This window comes from Eleutherodactylus coqui, chromosome 1, assembly GCF_035609145.1.
Source record: "Eleutherodactylus coqui strain aEleCoq1 chromosome 1, aEleCoq1.hap1, whole genome shotgun sequence".
Classification (NCBI taxonomy): Eukaryota; Metazoa; Chordata; class Amphibia; order Anura; family Eleutherodactylidae; genus Eleutherodactylus; species Eleutherodactylus coqui.
In genome coordinates, this window is record NC_089837.1 from 179,885,200 (window position 1) to 179,903,841 (window position 18,642).

General features: G+C 40.2%; 1 protein-coding gene across 1 annotated transcript in view; it reads left to right on the forward strand.

Moving 5' to 3' along the window:
* ADGRB3 (adhesion G protein-coupled receptor B3) overlaps positions 1–18,642 on the forward strand; it is a 918,092-nt gene that overhangs the window by 485,025 nt on the left and 414,425 nt on the right. Inside the window, exons 9-11 of the mRNA XM_066604215.1 lie at positions 3,959–4,153; positions 8,992–9,060; positions 13,601–13,709. Coding sequence (XP_066460312.1) covers positions 3,959–4,153; positions 8,992–9,060; positions 13,601–13,709 — 373 coding nt within the window. The remainder of the gene's footprint in view (positions 1–3,958; positions 4,154–8,991; positions 9,061–13,600; positions 13,710–18,642) is intronic.

The window sequence follows — 18,642 nt, forward strand, 5'->3', positions numbered from 1 at the left end:
ACGGGCTCCGAACAATTTTTGTGATGACTCGTAACCCATGCTGTGCGGCTCTCTACGGATAAAGGAAAAAGCTTTTCATGCCTTCCAGGATTTCGGTGCTGGTGAGATCTAAGTTGAATACCTAGTCTCACCTTAGCACCCGGTGAGTAACAATATTCTTCTCACCACGTTCGTTTGTTTGTTTATGCTCGCTATATAGCTTGGCGCTCTCCTCTCACAATTCCTTGTGCAATCATGTTCACACATCTGAAAACGGTCTAGCTCGTTACAGAAGCTACAAAACTGACCTTCCTGTGAGCAGATTGAGTTTCTGGAGCATCACATTTGTGGGGTCAATTAAACGCTCAAAATGGCCAGAAAAAGAGAACTTTCATCTGAAACTTGACAGTCTATTCTTGTTCTTAGAAATGAAGGCTATTCCATGCGAGAAATTGCTAAGAAATTGAAGATTTCCTACAACGGTGTGTACTACTCCCTTCAGAGGACAGCACAAACAGGCTCTAACCAGAGTAGAAAAAGAAGTGGGAGGCCGCGTTGCACAACTAAGCAAGAAGATAAGCACATTAGAGTCTCTAGTTTGAGAAACAGACGCCTCACAGGTACCCAACTGGCATCTTCATTAAATAGTACCCGCAAAACACCAGTGTCAACATCTACAGTGAAGAGGCGGCTGCGGGATTTTGGGCTTTAGGGCAGAGTGGCAAAGAAAAAGCCATATCTGAGACTGGCCAATAAAAGAAAAAGATTAAGATGGGCAAAAGAACACAGACATTGGACAGAGGAAGACTGGAAAAAAGTGTTGTGGACGGATGAATCCAAGTTTGAGGTGTTTGGATCACAAAGAAGAACGTTTGTGAGACGCAGAACAAATGAAAAGATGCTGGAAGAATGCCTGACGCCATCTGTTAAGCATGGTGGAGGTAATGTGATGGTCTGGGGTTGCTTTGGTGCTGGTAAGGTGGGAGATTTGTACAGGGTAAAAGGGATTCTGAATAAGGAAGGCTATCACTCCATTTTGCAACGCCATGCCATACCCAGTGGACAGCGCTTGATTGGAACCAATTTCATCCTACAACAGGACAATGACCCTAAACACACCTCCAAATTGTGCAAGAACTATTTACAGCAGAAGCAGGCAGCTGGTATTCTATCGGTAATGGAGTGGCCAGCGCAGTCACCAGATCTGAACCCCATTGAGCTGTTGTGGGAGCAGCTTGACCGTACGGTACGCCAGAAGTGCCCATCCAACCAATCCAACTTGTGGGAGATGCTTCTAGAAGCGTGGGGTGCAATTTCACAAGCTTACCTCAACAAATTAACAGCTAGAATGTCAAAGGTGTGCAATTCTGTAATTGCTGCAAAAGGAGGATTCTTTGACGAAAGCAAAGTTTGATGTAAAAACAATGTTATTTCAAATACAAATCATTATTTCTAACCTTGTCAATGTCTTGACTCTATTTTCTATTCATTTCACAACGCATGGTGGTGAATAAGTGTGACTTTTCATGGAAAACACAAAATTGTTTGGGTGACCCCAAACTTTTGAACGGTAGTGTATTCTTCATGTAAAGTGGCTTGTGATGCAGGGGCTTTAGAGTGGTTAGCAAGCTCTTTACATGTGTTTTCAAGTCCTTCTACTCTATGTCCTATCTGCATAAATTCTGATTTTATATCATCAAGCTCCAACATTATAGGTTTAAAAGCTTGCATGAGTGATATGTAAAGGAAGTCTTTGGAAATTACCATTGTTATGGTGTCTTGCATATCATCAGCTACATTATCCAGGTCTGGTTCTCTATCTCCTCTGGGAACTGCTCCCAGGAAGAAGCTCTTCTTAAGGTATTTCTGCAAGCTAGCTCTTGGTTCTTGGTGATTCCTGGGGTGCCAAAAGGGTCCTCAGATCTTTCTTTAAGCTTCCCATAATCAGCTGCATTTAGTGTTGTAGGAATAGAAGGTTAGGCACACTGGTTTGATGGAACTGTAGGCTCAGGCATCCATCACTAACAGCGGTGAGCCACGCTGCCCCCTAATTTTCCTGGAATATTTGTTTTTATTCAATTGACTTTACTTGTAAAGGAAGACGTCCTAATAAAAAATTTCACCATTGCTATTTTTGTAGTTTGTTAAAGGAGATGTCCCATGAAAGCAAGTGGGTCTATACACTTCTGTATGGCCATAATAATGCACTTTGTAATGTACATTGTGCATTAATTATGAGCCATACAGAAGTTATAAAAAGTTTTATACTTACCTGCTCCGTTGCTGGCGTCCTCGTCTCCATGGAGCCGACTAATTTTTGGCCTCCGATGGCCAAATTAGCCGCGCTTGCGCAGTCCGGGTCTTCTGCAGTCTTCTATGGGGCTCCGTGTAGCTCCGTGTAGCTCCGCCCCGTCACGTGCCGATTCCAGCCAATCAGGAGGCTGGAATCGGCAGTGGACCGCACAGAAGAGCTGCGGTCCACGGAGGAAGAGGCCATCTTCAGCGGTGAGTAGAGAAGTCACCGGAGCGCGGGGATTAAGGTAAGCGCTCCGGTGAGCTTTCTTTACCTCCCTGCATCGGGGTTGTCTCGCGCCGAACGGGGGGGGGGTTGAAAAAAAAAAAAACCCGTTTCGGCGCGGGACAACCCCTTTAATATAGGCTATAGTGACATGAACTGCCTTCAAGCCACTTTGAAATGTTGTCAGAACAGCAATTTGCTCACAAATTTAGTGGTTCCCTATGGAGTAAAAAAGTCATGAAAATCATTTCTCGATCACTAGAATTTTAACTTGGTATTCTGTCAAATCTTTATAGGGAAGCATTGAGCTTTTCATTAGTCTCAACAATGTCATGATTTCATCATGACTCACAGAAGACCAAGTTTTGACATGGAGCACTTGTCTTACAACTCAAAACTATAGCTTTACTTTAATTACCACAAATTATGGTTTTACACTATCTTTATAATTTTGTCGGACTTCATAGTACAGTACAGTTTTGCTTTTTAAACTGTGTTTTATACAGTGGCAGAGAATGATTGCAAAATAGTCATTTAAATTCATGGAATAATGACCGGTTAAAAACAGCATTGAATTAAGTAATTTTTCTAAATACACATTTTCATTTAACACTCAATCAAAGCAATTTGCACATCAATTTTGAAATGTTGTACCACTTCATTAGAAGAGTATATTAGGTATCAATTGCCTTATATAATATTATCTGAATACTTTCTTTTTGCAGGTGGGTCTCTATATGCTTCCAGTTTGGCAATCTAATCTTGAAATGGATTTACCCTTTGGTTTACCTGTACTACCAATAGTTTTGATGAGCAGTGTGTGTTATTATAGTCAGTAGAGTCTTCAGTAGTAGACTAGTAAAGGAAAGTAGATAACATGTCAAATAGCAACATAAAAGTAAATATTGCCAAATTTTCAATTTTTGCATAAAGTCACAAGTTAGTTAAGAATAAAGATCATATTAGAGAATTGCTTAAATATCCATTCTCTAATATACTGGTATGATATCATCATTTACAGTATTTTTTAAAAGTGAAAGAAATCTCATCTGCAGGGTTTGGTTAAATTTCTAAACGACTGCCTTGTAGACCATGAAGACTGTGATTTATAGCAGCTTGTATTTTGTCAATGCACTGTAGACTCCAGTTATTATATTCTGACTCCTGTGTCTGAAGTTTGTTTCTAAGAATATAGGCTGCTCACTCATGTAGGGCAAGTATGGGCAATCCAATTTTCACTGTAGCCCTATACATTATTATTGGAAGAGTCCCTCAAGAAAAAAGACCATTTTTGATAATAATACACAAAAATATATGGTTGCGCCCAGCAGCTGTTTTTTAAAGACTTATAGAAATAAGACAGATAGAGCAAGCCTAATATTGTATGTTATGTACTGGTTTTAACATTCAATCTTGCAAGTGTCATATTTTAAATATATGCCATCTATTTGATCCAAACAGATTAAAGAACACCTTGCCAAGGGACAAAGAATGCTGGCAGGGGAAGGAATGTCTCAGGTGACTAAAACACTGCTTGATTTAACTCAGAGGAAGCATTTTTATGCCGGGGATCTTCTGATCTCAGTGGAAATCCTTCGAAATGTCACAGACACTTTCAAAAGAGCGAGCTACATCCCTGCATCTGATGGAGTGCAGGTAAGATATGAAACAATCATTTCTGTCTTGACAAATAGCAAAATATGTTGTTTTGTGCCATGTTTTTTTTTCTTCGCTACTCATTTTTTTAAATAATGTAGTTGATTACCTATAATTGACAAAACCATATATAATGACACCAAAACCCATTCCATCATTCCAGTTTCTGTTTCATCTATACCTGGAATACCACTGTACAGTTTCATTAGTTGCAATAGCTCTTTGACATTGTTCATAAATTATTGCCTATCAAGTCATGACATCATAAAAGTCTCTTTGAACTGATTTGACTGAACATTCATGAAAAAAACTATTTAGAAAAATGTGCATCCTTATACAGATGTCTGCTCCATTAGGTAATATGCACATATTAGATGGGAGTCCTCTGCCCAGATCTCTGTTCTATTAGCTGGAGAGAAGAGTCATTCTGGACCAACATAGAAGGGTATTCTTTACTGTAAGAGCAGTTAGACTGTGGAACTCTCTACCGGAGGAAGTGGTGATGGCAAAATCCATAGAGGAGTTTAAAAGGGGACTTGATGTCTTTCTGGAGAAGAAGGATATTACAGGATATAAATCTTAGGTTAAGTGTCAATCCGGGTATATAGGAAGGTAGGAACTATTAGGGGTTGATCCAGGGAACAATCTGATTGCCATTAGGGAGTCGGGAAGGAATTTTTTCCCCAAAAGGGCTAATTGGCTTCTGGCCTTGGGTTTTTTTGCCTTCCTCTGGATCCACACAGTAGGATAGACAGGCTGGACTAGATGGACATTGTCTTCATTCAGCCTTACATACTATGTTACTATGTAAGTCATCACCACCATGTATTATTGGGTTACATTGTCATTTGAATGGGTACTCTATAATATCCCATTTCACCTTAAATGGCTGTTGCAGGACAACTGTATGGTCATCTACACTATTCTATTGTCCCAGATTCAAAATCAGACATATTGCCATAGCTTTTACATAACCCACCTGAAAGGTATGGAAATGCCTTACTTGCCATCACAAATGACTTTGTCAATAATGTCAATTATCCCTCATACTATAGTATGCAAAGCCAGATCTCTATGTGCATATTTGAATGTTATTCAATCTTCCCTCTTAATAAGCAGCTGCTGTGAGACCTTTAAGAATATCTTACTCAGCTTGAAACAGATGCTTTGTGGTTCTATGGAATTTCAGTATTCCACGTGTACAAAAATGTTAAAGGCGTTATCGAGGGAATAGTAATCTAAATGCACGATGAAACAAAAGATTGCATTCTACTATTGAAAAGAATGTGTTTCTGAAGGGAATACTAAAATGCAAGGTCTTGTGCTATCGTGCTGAACAAAAAAGTTCACATAATGCCAACATTTAGATTCATGTGCACTTCTTGTGTTAGCACATCGTTAAGTCATTTAATACAATGTACTAAATTGTCATTCCTTATCAGCACACTTCAGGTGACATTATATTAGCCAGTAAATGAAGCGTTTATCCTTCAGTCTCATTACATTTATAATATGGGCCAAATGTCAACAGGTCTTCATCCTATACATTCTAGCAGCCCTCCAAATTAGGTCTAAAAAGTATTTAGTGATTTATTTGCTGACAGTGCAATAGCGCTTAAAATTAATATTGCAATAAAAGAGAACATTTTCTATTTGTTTCTAGTATTCAAATTTCTGCAGTAGGGATCAGCTTGCATCATATTTTTAGACTCATGGGTACAAGCACTCACAAGCAAAAATAAAAAGTTCATTCTAGTTTACAGTTTCTGAAAATATGGTTCTAAGTGTAGAGACAGAAAGATCTTGATGCCATATTAAAGTATATGGACATTATAGAGGGGTTCCCTTTTATGAACCAGAACAGAAAGCCATTATTACATAAGAGCAGATATTGCTCTGAGAAAATGGTCTATTAATACATTATATGGTTAGCGATCTATTTGATTGACCCCCGTGTAACACATTTCTTCTGCAATGATTACAGGGTAAATGAATACACAGGTATGGCTTCCTCTGTAATAACAACCAGGCCAGCTTCTGTTTAAAATGTGGTGCCTTCACAATAACTTGCAGATTACCCAGGTCAATTTACTCAACTAATATTTTGATTTCATATACCGTATATACTCGAGTATAAGATGAGTTTTTCAGCACATTTTTTTGTGGTAAAAAGCCCCTATTGGCTTATACTCGAGTCAGGGAAGAGTTTTAAACAAAAAAAACCCTCCATACTCACCTCCCAGTCAGTGTCTGTGTCCCCGGCGGCGGTGCGGAAAGCTACTTCAATTTCTGTGTTCCAGGAGGTGGTGCAGCAAGCTGCTTGAATTCTCGCCGCTGTCATCCCCTGCCATCCTCTCTGCTAGGCTCTCTCATCCCCCGCCATCAGGCTGTGATTGGCTGTGAATGATCAAACATCGGCTGTGATTGGCCGGGGCTCAATCCAATCACAGCACTTACTTACACAGCGCTGACGGCGGGGGGTTTGAAAGACAAGCAGAGAGGACGGCGGGGGATGATGGTGGGGAGAATTCTAAAGCTGCTTAAGGCGAAGGATGAAAGAGCCGAGCAGAGAAGATGGCGGGGTATGACAGCGGGGAGAATTCAAGCAGCTTGCCGCACCGACGCCGGGAACACAGAAATTAAAGCAGCTTTCTGTCACCACCGCCAGGGACACAGACGCCGACTGGGAGGTGCATATGGAGTCTTTTTTTTTACCCAGTATATACTCCAGTATAGCTTGGCTTATACTCGAGTCAATAAGTTTTACCAGTTTTTTTGTGGTATATACTCGAGTATATACGGTAATTTGTAATGACTGTTAAGGTTAGAAAAGAGAAGTAGTGAAACCTAGGAATAATTGCAGGTAAAGCTACACAGTTATGTTAACAAGTTAGTACAACGCAACAAAGACACATGATGGCAGATTCGGTTCTACTACATATTAAGACAGTAATAGATCCACATGTTTGCAAGTTCAGTGTACTTGATCAATATAAGAAATATGAATGTGTAATGAAAATGTTAAGGGCTTAGTCACATGGGTGCCGATGCGCCCGTGTGACTGAGCCCTTACTGCAGGAAGAAGACGGCCGTACTTCAACACGGACTAAGCCCTAAAGCAGAGCTGGAACTGTCTTGGCTTGTATGTGTCTTATACATCTACTAGAGATGAGCGAGCATACTCGTCCGAGCTTGATGCTCGTTCGAGTATTAGGGTGCTCGAGATGCTCGTTACTCGAAACGAGCACCACGCGGTACTCGTCTCGATTAAACGAGCACTGACCATTGAATTCAATGGAGCCGGCAATACAGCCAGCTCCATTGAAAGCAATGGCCTGCCGGCGAGTGCGGGATGAATTGTCGGGAAGGGCTTAAATATATAAGCCCTTCCCTGCAATTCATCCAGAAATGTGTAAAAAAAATATATATATATATACTCACCTTGTCCCGGCAGAACGATGTTTGCCCATTGAATTCAATGGAGCCGGCAATACAGCCGGCAATACAGCCGGCTCCATTAAAAGCAATGGGCTGCCGGCGATCGCGGGATGAATTGTCGGGAAGAGGTTAAATATATAAGCCCTTCCCTGCAATTCATCCAGAAATGTGTAAAAAAAAAATATATATATATATACTCACCTGGTCCCGGCAGACGGAGTTCAGCGCGGCCAGCGGCAGTCCTCCTGAACTGCTCTGAACAGCTGTGAGTAGTATTCAGCAGCCGGGGATTTAAAATCCTCGCCTGCTGAATGAGCTGCCTCTAATTGGCACAGCCGGACCAATCAGAGGCAGATTCCACTCACACACCCATTCATGAATTTATGAATGGGTGTGTGACTGCTGCCTCTCATCTGATTGGTCCCGCTGAGCCAATCAGAGGCAGCAGTCACACACCCATTCATGCCGGGACCAGGTGAGTATATATATATATTTTTTATTTTTACACATTTCTGGATGAATTGCAGGGAAGGGCTTATATATTTAACCCCTTCCCGACAATTCATTCCGCGATCGCCGGCAGGCCATTGCTTTCAATGGAGCCAGCTGTATTGCCGGCTCCATTGAATTCAATGGGCTAACATCGTTCTTCTCTGCCACAGCTGTTACAGCTGTGGCAGAGAAGAACGATCTTTATGCTTACAGGGGGGGGGGGGGGGGTCTCACTCTTGCCACTATTGTGGCTTAATAGTCGGACCTGGGAACTTGAGATGCAGCCCAACATGTAGCCCCTCGCCTGCCCTATCCGTTTCTGTGTCGTTCCCATCACTTTCTTGAATTTCCCAGGTTTTCACAAATGAAAACCTTAGCGAGCATCGGCGATATACAAAAATGCTCGAGTCGCCCATTGACTTCAATGGGGTTCGTTACTCGAAACGAACTCTCGAGCATCACTTAAAGATCGACTCGAGTAACGAGCACCCGAGCATTTTGGTGCTCGCTCATCTCTAACATCTACTCATTATTATTATACAAGTATAGAAAACTAAACACGTTTTATAGGGTTTCTTCTTCTTGTAGTAATGCTTCAGATTCTGCAATAATATAATTAGATTCTGTATAAGTGACACTAGTGATGTACTGCTCCCACTGTTGTCACAACTGTTTGTATTCATATAAAAATAGATATTAAACCATAGCAAACATACATTTTAATCCTCAGAAGACAAATGTAAATATAACAAGATATATGTTATAAAAGATGTCCGCGATTTTCTATACACTCTGCTGAGTGGTTTGTAAGTATTATATATTATGTAGATATTTCTATAAAATGTGTTACTTATATTTAGCTTGAATGTATATAATCTTTTTTGCATAATGACATATATTTTTTCCAGAACTTCTTTCAAATAGTTAGCAACCTCCTGGATGAAGAGAACAAAGAAAAGTGGGAGGATGCACAACAGGTAAGACAAGTAGAATGATTTAATTGACTTGAATTATTTCAGACCTTCTTTTCATTTGTTCCAAATTGTATAAGAGTAGTGGGATGAAGTAGAAAAGTTGCAAATAGCTGGAATTCATATGTATATGTGGTTTTCATGATTCCTCATTCACACAACATGCTGATAATCATGGACATAATAATATGCATATAGCTGTAATTTGAGGGATAAATATTTGTCCAGGGCATTTAAATGATGAACTGTTCTTAATACATGCCTTCAATATATGATCAATAGGTGTCCTGCCTCCAAGACCCCCACTGATCAACATAATGAAGAGGGCCCTCCATTATTTATTTTTTATATTATTTATATATGTACTGTCTAAGTGTGGCTTTGCAGTTCAGTCCATTTAAGTGAATAGAGCTGAGCAGCAGGAACAGTCACACCCATATGTACACCGCTATGGCTGGATAAAGAATTCTGTTCAGAGAAAGCGGGGGTTCACATCATTATAGAAAGTTAATGCCTATTATTTTTGTACTCCAGTCATAAAATACCTTGACAGTAGTGATACTTCTTTAGAACCAAAATTTCTATCTACTATCAGCTTTCACTGTCTGAGATTCAAGTAATTGATATTAAATGAGCAGAGTAAGTGGAGAAATTTGACTGCTCAGCTTCAAATTCTGCATGTTATGCTGGATAAGACATTGAACTTTGAGGCAAGCTATATGAGAATTTTGGAGTGGGGTATCAGCACTGTGGATGACCACTTTCACTAAAGTTTAGAAAAACGCTCCTCAAAGCAATGTAAAATATGATTGCTTCAAGTCTGCTAAAACATGATTATTAGGAAAGCCTCCGTATCGTACATGGCTCAAAAATGCCCTTATGGCATCCTGTTTCAAAGCTTCATACATGACCCATACTATTCTGGAAAAAAAAATCAAGAACGATTACATTTTCCTAGATTTTTTAATGATGGCTATACATAATGCATTAAAGGGAGCATGTCATCCGGCAATGATCAATAGTTTAAATCACATTTTTATGTTAAAAGGGTTTTCCCAAAATCTAAAGCTCCCCATACATTGGATAGGGGATAACTTTATGATCGGTAGGGGTCTAACTGCTGAGAATCCCACCAATCTTGAGAATGAAGGTCTTGTATACTCCCATGCTCCTTTCTGAGGGCTTACTGCACCCCCGCAGTGAGGAGGAGATTGAATGGAGCTGCAGTTGTGCATATGTACTGCTGCTCCTTTAACTTTCAATGGGACTGTGCAAGCGCTTGGCAGAATCCATCAGCCTTGTTGAAATAAATGGAGTGGCAGCCACACATGCATGGCCAACACTCCATTTAGTCTGATATCACTGCAAGTAGGTAAAGTAATCCCACAGTGATAGGAAGAGGGGGACATGGGACCCCTATCCTCAGGATCAGTGGGATCTCAGAAGTGAGACCCCAACAGATCATAGAGCTATCATCTATCCTATGGATAAGGGATATCTTCAGATTTTGGGATAACCTATTTAACTATAGATTTTTTAATTAGTAGTGACTTTTTTTCTAATTTTCCAGGTCACTGTGTATATCTTAAACAAATCCTAAAACCCTGCAGTTTTTACTCTGCACACAAAGCCTAATAAGTCTGACACTTCCTGTGCCTTAGAGATCGCTTTTCAGTAGTTATCTCATTATCATCACAGGCAGGATTACAATGAAAGGTAACACCTATGTAAAAATAGCATAGAATCCACCATTCACAATTAGTGATAGTCACAGCTCACCTCCTTCCTCTTCCTGCACAGTGACCTCTAACAGAGCATACTTAGAACACTCTCCCATGGAAATCAATAACTTCAAAAAGAACAAATACTTCCAATACAAATGCTTCCATGATGCAGGTATCATACGACATAGGAGATAAGCAGGGTCAGTTAATGAGAAACCTCTCACCTGGCTGCTGACAGTGCAATACACCGAGAATTAGCATCTACAGCCCTCTTCCTAGCAGATTCCTAACGACAGGTTTGTCAACAATGTGTAGAACAGGTAAAAAAAGAGAAAGATTGGCGCTGTTGTGGAAAACTCACAGGCTGGAAATCTTGATTGGCACGAAGCATATGTTTTAAAAGACTACATATTTCTGAGCTGGACCTGCTATTTTATCATGTGGCCTGATGAAAGAGTCGGTCCAGCTCAGTTCATTAAAGCATATACTTCATGTCAATCAGGATTTCCAGCCTGTGAGCTTTCTACAGCAGTGCTCATCTTCTCCTTTTTTCCTCATTCAACTCATGAAAGTCAATGAGTCCCCTTCAATCCCTTTCAAGCTGATGCATCTTTGGTCTATGAGGCTTCTGTACAGAACAGGAAGTATCAGACTATGTTTAGGCTTAGTGTCCAGAATGAAAAATGCAAGGTTTATGTATTTTTTAAGATATATTGTGACATTGAAAATTAAGAAAACAAATTACCCAAAAAAATATCTTCAATATAAAGACTTAAAAAAATTGATCCTTTTCCAATAACACATTCAATTTAAGAAAATTGGTTCAATGTCTTAGACAGAATGGCTGTGGTGAATCTGTCAGAATCCCTTTTCGAGGAGGAGGTGTCCCAAGTGAAAACATCCCTTTATAAAAATCCATATGGCATATAGAGATTGACCTAATGGGAAGATCCCATTAAAGTTTAGCATATTTTAATAGCAAAATAGATTAAATTAGGCCAAAATCATATCACAGACAAATATATAATTTGCATTACAATAAAACCCCTTTTGTAAAGATACAAGGAAACTGTGCTGCGAGCAATTGCTTCAGATACTCCTGTGTCTAATTCGGAAATAACTCCAATTACAAGTGAGATACTGTAGTTTTAGTTGAACCTTCCTCCAATGCGGTCTAAAGATTAAAGCTGTTATTGGATAAATGAAAAGACGAGATGGGCCAATATATCCACCACATCTATTACTCATGCAAATAAGGGAGATGGAACAATACCTCTGCAACGCCACCTCTTGTAAGGCAGCTTTCCTGCAAGTCAATGTTAGACTCTTTATACAAGCCTTGTAGCAATGACTGGTAATTGAATTTTCCCAGTCATTGTTACAAGGCTTGTATAAAGAGTCTAACATTGACTTGCAGGAAGCTGCCTTCCAATCGGTGGCGCTGCAGAGGTATTGTTCCATCTCCCTTAAATGCATATTACCCAGAGGAGCATAACTGGCCTTATAAGTCTCCTCACTCACTCACCTTCTAGGTGCTCTCCCTCAGGAGAAAAGATAGCGCTCCTGACCCTCTTCATTCATGGTGACCGCACTCTTGTGATTATGCTGGAAGAGCAGCAAAAGGGATTTTGATGTCCCTCAGCTGCTCTTTTCTATTATCTGCTTATAGAAGAACAATTAGATTCATACAAGGAATAGATTTGAACTATTCACAATTCAAACCACATATTAAAATGACTCCAAAGTTGGGACTTCTCTATAATCTTTCTATAGATTTGATAATTAATGCTACTACAAAGTACTTATTTGTTTGCTGCACCAAAGCCTATTCACTTAGGTGGCCATTAAGCAGCTGTTTCTCCAAAGATTTGTTCAATATGTTTGAAATATTTCTTCATTTATATTATTACCATCACGTCTCTTGAAGGGTGTATGGTGTCATAAAAGCTGTGAATATGCCCGTGTGATTCATGACTCCATAACATTGAAATACTGAAACTACTAAAATTACCATAAGCTAATAGTTTGGATTTTGGGGAGATTTTCTTAATGTTAAACATTAATTTGACAGCTATATTTGAAAGCAATGTAAGAAATGAGCATCGATGGCTAATCAGTGAAAAGTACTAAACAAAGGTATAAAGCTGTTGTCTAAGCGTATGAGTCAGCTGCAAGGCATCCTGAGTTGTCATGGAAACAAGTATGCGTAGTGCCATAGAAATGGTTGCTTTGTTGATCCCAGTACAATTATTTTGCAGTACTAGAGCAAGGAAAAAGCCTGTTAACAGCACTGTACTTTCTACTTTTTCGTATTTGTGTGACTCTGTACTAAAAGATACAAGTGTTATCACTGCAATGTATGTTTACCGCCTTAGTATTTGCTGTGTAGCCTCTTCTATTCTCGAAATGTTAGCTTCTCGAAGGAAGATATGGATGACATTCTGTGAAGTGCAGCTGCAGAGGCTAGCACATCCTTTTCAAATTAATTGTCAATGCAACAAACCAGTAATTAGGGTTTATATATGGAGCGGATGTATGGCAGCATCCAATTTCTTACTAAACTGCAATATTGCAGCTGCTCCTGTGAGAACACGTATGGGTTGTAAATGAATGAGCCTGGTTTAAATGATCCATACATCATTTATCATAAATGACCATGATTTGCAATGCCCAAGTATAGTATATTTTCAAATGCATGGGTCTAATGTCGTCTGCTAACAACCCTATACTGAATGTTCTGCTGGGCATTGTGCAGCTAAGTCATGTTGGTCTGACTTATGTAACCTATTGTCTGCTACTGCTACTGTAATCTTTAATTCTAGATTTACCCAGGCTCCATAGAACTGATGCAGGTCATTGAAGATTTTATACACATTGTTGGAATGGGAATGATGGATTTTCAAAATTCCTATCTCACAACGGGAAATGTAGGTAAGAATCGACTTTTGATTTAATATTTCATTTCCCGCCAAAATGCCTTATAATCTCTATAAGTATTCTAATGAGTCATGGATTTTAACTGTTTTATCCTGAAGAAGAAAATACTAACTGCAATGTAAATAGGAAGCTTTTATCATAAGTCACCCTAACATTTGTGGATTTCATTACAGAGCAAGGCCAGATATTATTAATGCAGCAGTAAAAGCAGTAGGAAAAGTTTAAGGCCTCTTTCACACGAAGGCAACAGCAATATCACTGTGAGAAAATTGCAGCGATATTGCAGCTGTGTTCTGTGTGATATCGCTGCGATCAATATCGCAATCTTGTGTCGCTACTAAGTCACACGGGGGGTTGGGTGGGGCTTGAAACATAAGCCGTCTCCCCAAAATAAGCCCTAGCTGCCTTAAAAAAAAACAAAAAACACACCAATACGTCACCTAACAGGCGCTTCCTGGTCAGGGGTTTCAAAAACCCTGCCTCCAGGAAGTGCTGCTCTGATTGGTTCTTGAGTGACGTGGCTCAGCCAATCAGTGCAGTGCTCGATGAACCAATCACAGCCATTCAATGCCATTCATCGAGTGCTGTAGTGATTGGCTGAGCGGCAGCGCTTGAGAATCAATCAGAGCCAGCACTTCCTAGAGGCGGGGTTTTTGAACCTCAAAACCAGGAAGTACTTGCTGAAAACTACAGACAATTGTGCTGCAGCTTCAGAAGGATACATGCGGCAGAGCGGACAGTGCCTGTTAGGTGATGTATTGTGTTTTTTATGTAGCTTGGGGTTATTTTAGGGCTCAAACAGTAGGACTTCCTATTGTAAAAGTTGCATCATACCACACGAAAACTGCGTTTTCATGCAATGCAATGCAACACAAAGGAAGGGGAAACATGGGCTACAAAACATAGCAAATCACAATGTAGCAGCCTACAAAACATTGCTTGTGTGAAAGAAGCCATTGGAAAGCATGGGCTTCACATACCTAGGATTGTAGCACTGTGGCATTGTGAAAAATCGTGTTTTCGATTTTGTCAAAGCAGCCTAACTTTTAGCCATTTATAAAAATAATGGCATTTTTCTATGTGGCCTTAGGCCTTAGTCAGACGGGCGTTTTTTGCGCGATTTGCGCATCGCATGTCGCATGCGCATGCGCAAATCGCGTGACCGGCGGCAAAAAATCGCGGGAAAAATCTGCACCTAGCCGCGTTAATCGTCGCAGCAAAACGCCCGTCTGACCGGAGAAAAATCGCCGTGCGCATCAAAATGCGCATGAAACTTCGACTGACCGGCGAAAAAAATGATTTTGGTGCGCACATAAAACGCAGAACGCAGATAGGCGCGATCTGCGAATCGTCGTGTCCTATAATTTTTCGCATATCCGCATAAAAAGCGGACATGTGACCGATACCATAGCGAACCATTGGTTCTATATATGCGCAAATCGCATGCACATGCGCAAATCGCACGAAAAAACGCCCGTCTGACTAAGGCCTTAGGGTGCCTACCCACTTGCGTTGCCAATTTTCACGCGTGAAAAACGCGGCGTTTTCGCGCGTTTTTTGCAGCCCTCCATTGACAATCATGGGTGCATTAAGAGAAAAATAGGGAGACATATGCAACTGACAGTTCCTATGTGAAAAAAACCCACGAAACGGAAAAAAAACCCAGATGCACAAGAACACATTCTATACTGATTGCTCTTGAGAAAAACCGCAAAACATCACAGGAAAAAAAATCGCAAGTGGGTAGGCACCCTTAGTCAGACGGGCGTTTTTTCGCCCGATTTGCACATGCGCATGCGTCCGGCGATTTTTTAAAACCATTGCTTTGCAATGGTATCAGACACATGAGCGCTTTTTATGCGCTCATCCGATGAATTATAGAACAGAAATCGCAGATCGCACCTATCTGCGATCTGCGATTCCTGTTCTCTTCTCTATATGCGCTCAATGGGGCCGGCGGCAGCAGCACCGACCCCATTGAGAACATATAGAAGACAAATCATTCTTCTCTGCCACAGCTGTAACAGCTGTGGCAGAGAAGAACGATGTTTGCCCATTGAATTCAATGGAGCCGGTAATACAGCCGGCTCCATTGAAAGCAATGGGCTGCAGGCGAGCGCAGGATTAATTGTCGGGAAGGGCTTAAATATATAAGCCCTTCCCTGAGCCAATCAGATTGGCTCAGGGAATGATTGGCTCAGGGAATGAGCCAATCATTCCCTGAGCCAATCAGAGGCAAGTCTGACTCACACCCCCTTCACACCCACTGCAAGCCGGCCGCGCTAAACTCCGGCTGCCGGGACAAGGTGAGTATATATATATTTTTTATTTTAACACATTTCTGGATGAATTGCAGGGAAGGGCTTATATATTTAAGCCCTTCCCGACAATTCATCCCACACTCGCCCGCAGCGCATTGCTTTCAATGGAGCCGGCTGTATTGCCGCCTCCATTGAATGCAATGCGCTGGACAGCTCCGGCCCGTTTCTAATGAAACGCGGCTAGAAGCAGATTTTCGGGCGATTTTCGGGCTCCGGTCACGCGATTTGCGGATGCGCATCCGTCATGCGATCCGCAAATCGCGCGAAAAAATGCCCATCTGACTAAGGCCTGTTGCTGTGGCATCCATTTTTACAAAAGGGACAACAGGGGCAAGTGCAGCCTCATTGTTTGCCACCTTTTAAGGGACCTTTCACACAGCATTGCGAATATGACCTCCTGCTGAATATTCAGCCCCATATTCCACATGCGTATATTGGTGTGGAATTTAAAATAGCAGAATCCTGCTAGCAATTCCATATCACAATCCTCAGTTAGCAGATTTTGGTGCAGAATTCAGGGATGGCATATTCCGCAATGATGTTGCAGATATTCCATTCCATGTGAAAGGTCCCTAAGACATTGTCCTTTTTCCAGCATGTTCTATCAATAAGAATGTAACAGATTACCATCAGTATCTGAGAAACTAATTTAAAGGTGTAAAACAATATGGTTACATTTTCTAGTGTCACTTTTGCAAAAATGATCACTGCAACAAAACAGAAAAAAGCCAATATCTCTATAAGTAAATAAAATCTAACTGTCACCCTTTAGTTGCCTTTCTAACATCTGGTTTACTAAAATATGTCCAATTTCCCATTTTGGATAGAAATCCATTTTAAGCAGCAACAGTACTTCTCACATTGATGCAAGTCATATGCCAATGAGGACCAACAATCTAAAACAAAATTGTATGCAGATGACTGTCTTGTTCTAAAGGCCCATTTACACGGAGCAGTGATCGCTCAAAAATTGCTCAAAGGATAATTTGAGTGACAGCTTTGAGCGATTATTTTGCATAAACTATTAAGTAGCTACTCAGCAACTTAATAGCTTATTAGTGTGCAAATAAAGCCTTTAGCTGAAACCTGTTAATAGCCGGAGGGCTATTATCTGCATTCAGCTCCTTTGTTCCCCGTCGGGTTAAATAGCTGAAACAATACTAGCAGCCCTACCCGCGGAGAACTCAGCGTGCAGTTCCGATAAGATCACACAATGATTTTTAGGCTGGCTTGAATTTAACGATCACTGAGCAGTGCACGAAAAGTGCACAATGGCCGCGCGCTTAGACGCAACGATTATAGCTCAAACGATCTCTTTTGAGCGATCATCGCTCCGTGTAAATGAGCCTTAAGACTCCTGGAATGTATTCTTGGTGGTAAATAGGGAAGCTATCAATAGGCAACATTAAAAAGTCATTTTCTTCCTTTTTGAGGTATAGATATTTGAGCACCTCGAAGCATATGGGTTAGGGTATGTGATATTGGTGCAGCAGTTATATCTTAAGCTTGTCAGTCATTTAGTGAAAGTACTAGAATTAAATCACAATACAAAACCTGTTGACAAACCATACAATTGTGCTGTACTATAGTAAGGACTTGCAGTTCCAAACAACAAATATACTGGAAGTCTGGATTTTGATCATAATTTTAACATAATATGGTGTTACATTTTCCAAGTTGTGTTTTGTCAAGTAGAGAAGTATGACTAACCAGATGACTCAGTTCTGATGAAGCAACCAAACAATTTGTGAATGTTCCTACTAGATGTATTTTTAGGAAAGCACATGACTAATCTCGTTGGATTATTTTCTTCATAAAACCAAAAGACATTAAGAGGTATTCCATACCTGTACCATAAATGGATGACAGTGTGGGTACCATGTCTGAGACCTGTACTGTAATGCCTTGTGAGCATTTGGGTAACATGAGACTGAAAATATGGAACTGCAGTAATTCATTATTTTTTACATTATATTACTTTAACACAACTGTCCTTTAATTACCTTGCACATATGCAGCGACGTTTCCTTGTGATTGTACATGATTATCAAAAAATGCTAACATCAACATCATTAGAGATTTTTAAGGAATCTAAATTCTCTTGGGGGAATCTAGTTATCTGCCTTAAAAGCTCACTTTACTTAATCAAATGGAAAATAAAACATTTTTCTTGTACTTTTTTATGAGTAAATTTCCATATGATTATTCTTACATATGATTTGCTTTTTGTGGAAGTATTCAGTTACTATTTAAAACTTTTAAAGTTAACTAGTAATAAGCTAATTGATAATACTGAATCCATTTCCACAGAGCTTGGAAGTCTAACCAAGAGTTAAAATAATGATTTATCTCTTCATGGTGTAATATTCTACTTTGTCTGCAGAAAAGAAAATAGAATAAAAAGAGGCTTGCTGGCCAGTCACATAGAACTTTATCTTGCAAGCCTGCACACCGCAATAAAAGAAATTCACTATCCGTGAGGCATCAAGTCTCTCTCTTTAGTGTATATTGTTTTACATCTCAAGGACAAGATGTTACAGGAATATGAGTTTGTTCCAATGCTTCATTCAGCTATGGTCTGGATTTATTACACAAGACTTTTTCAA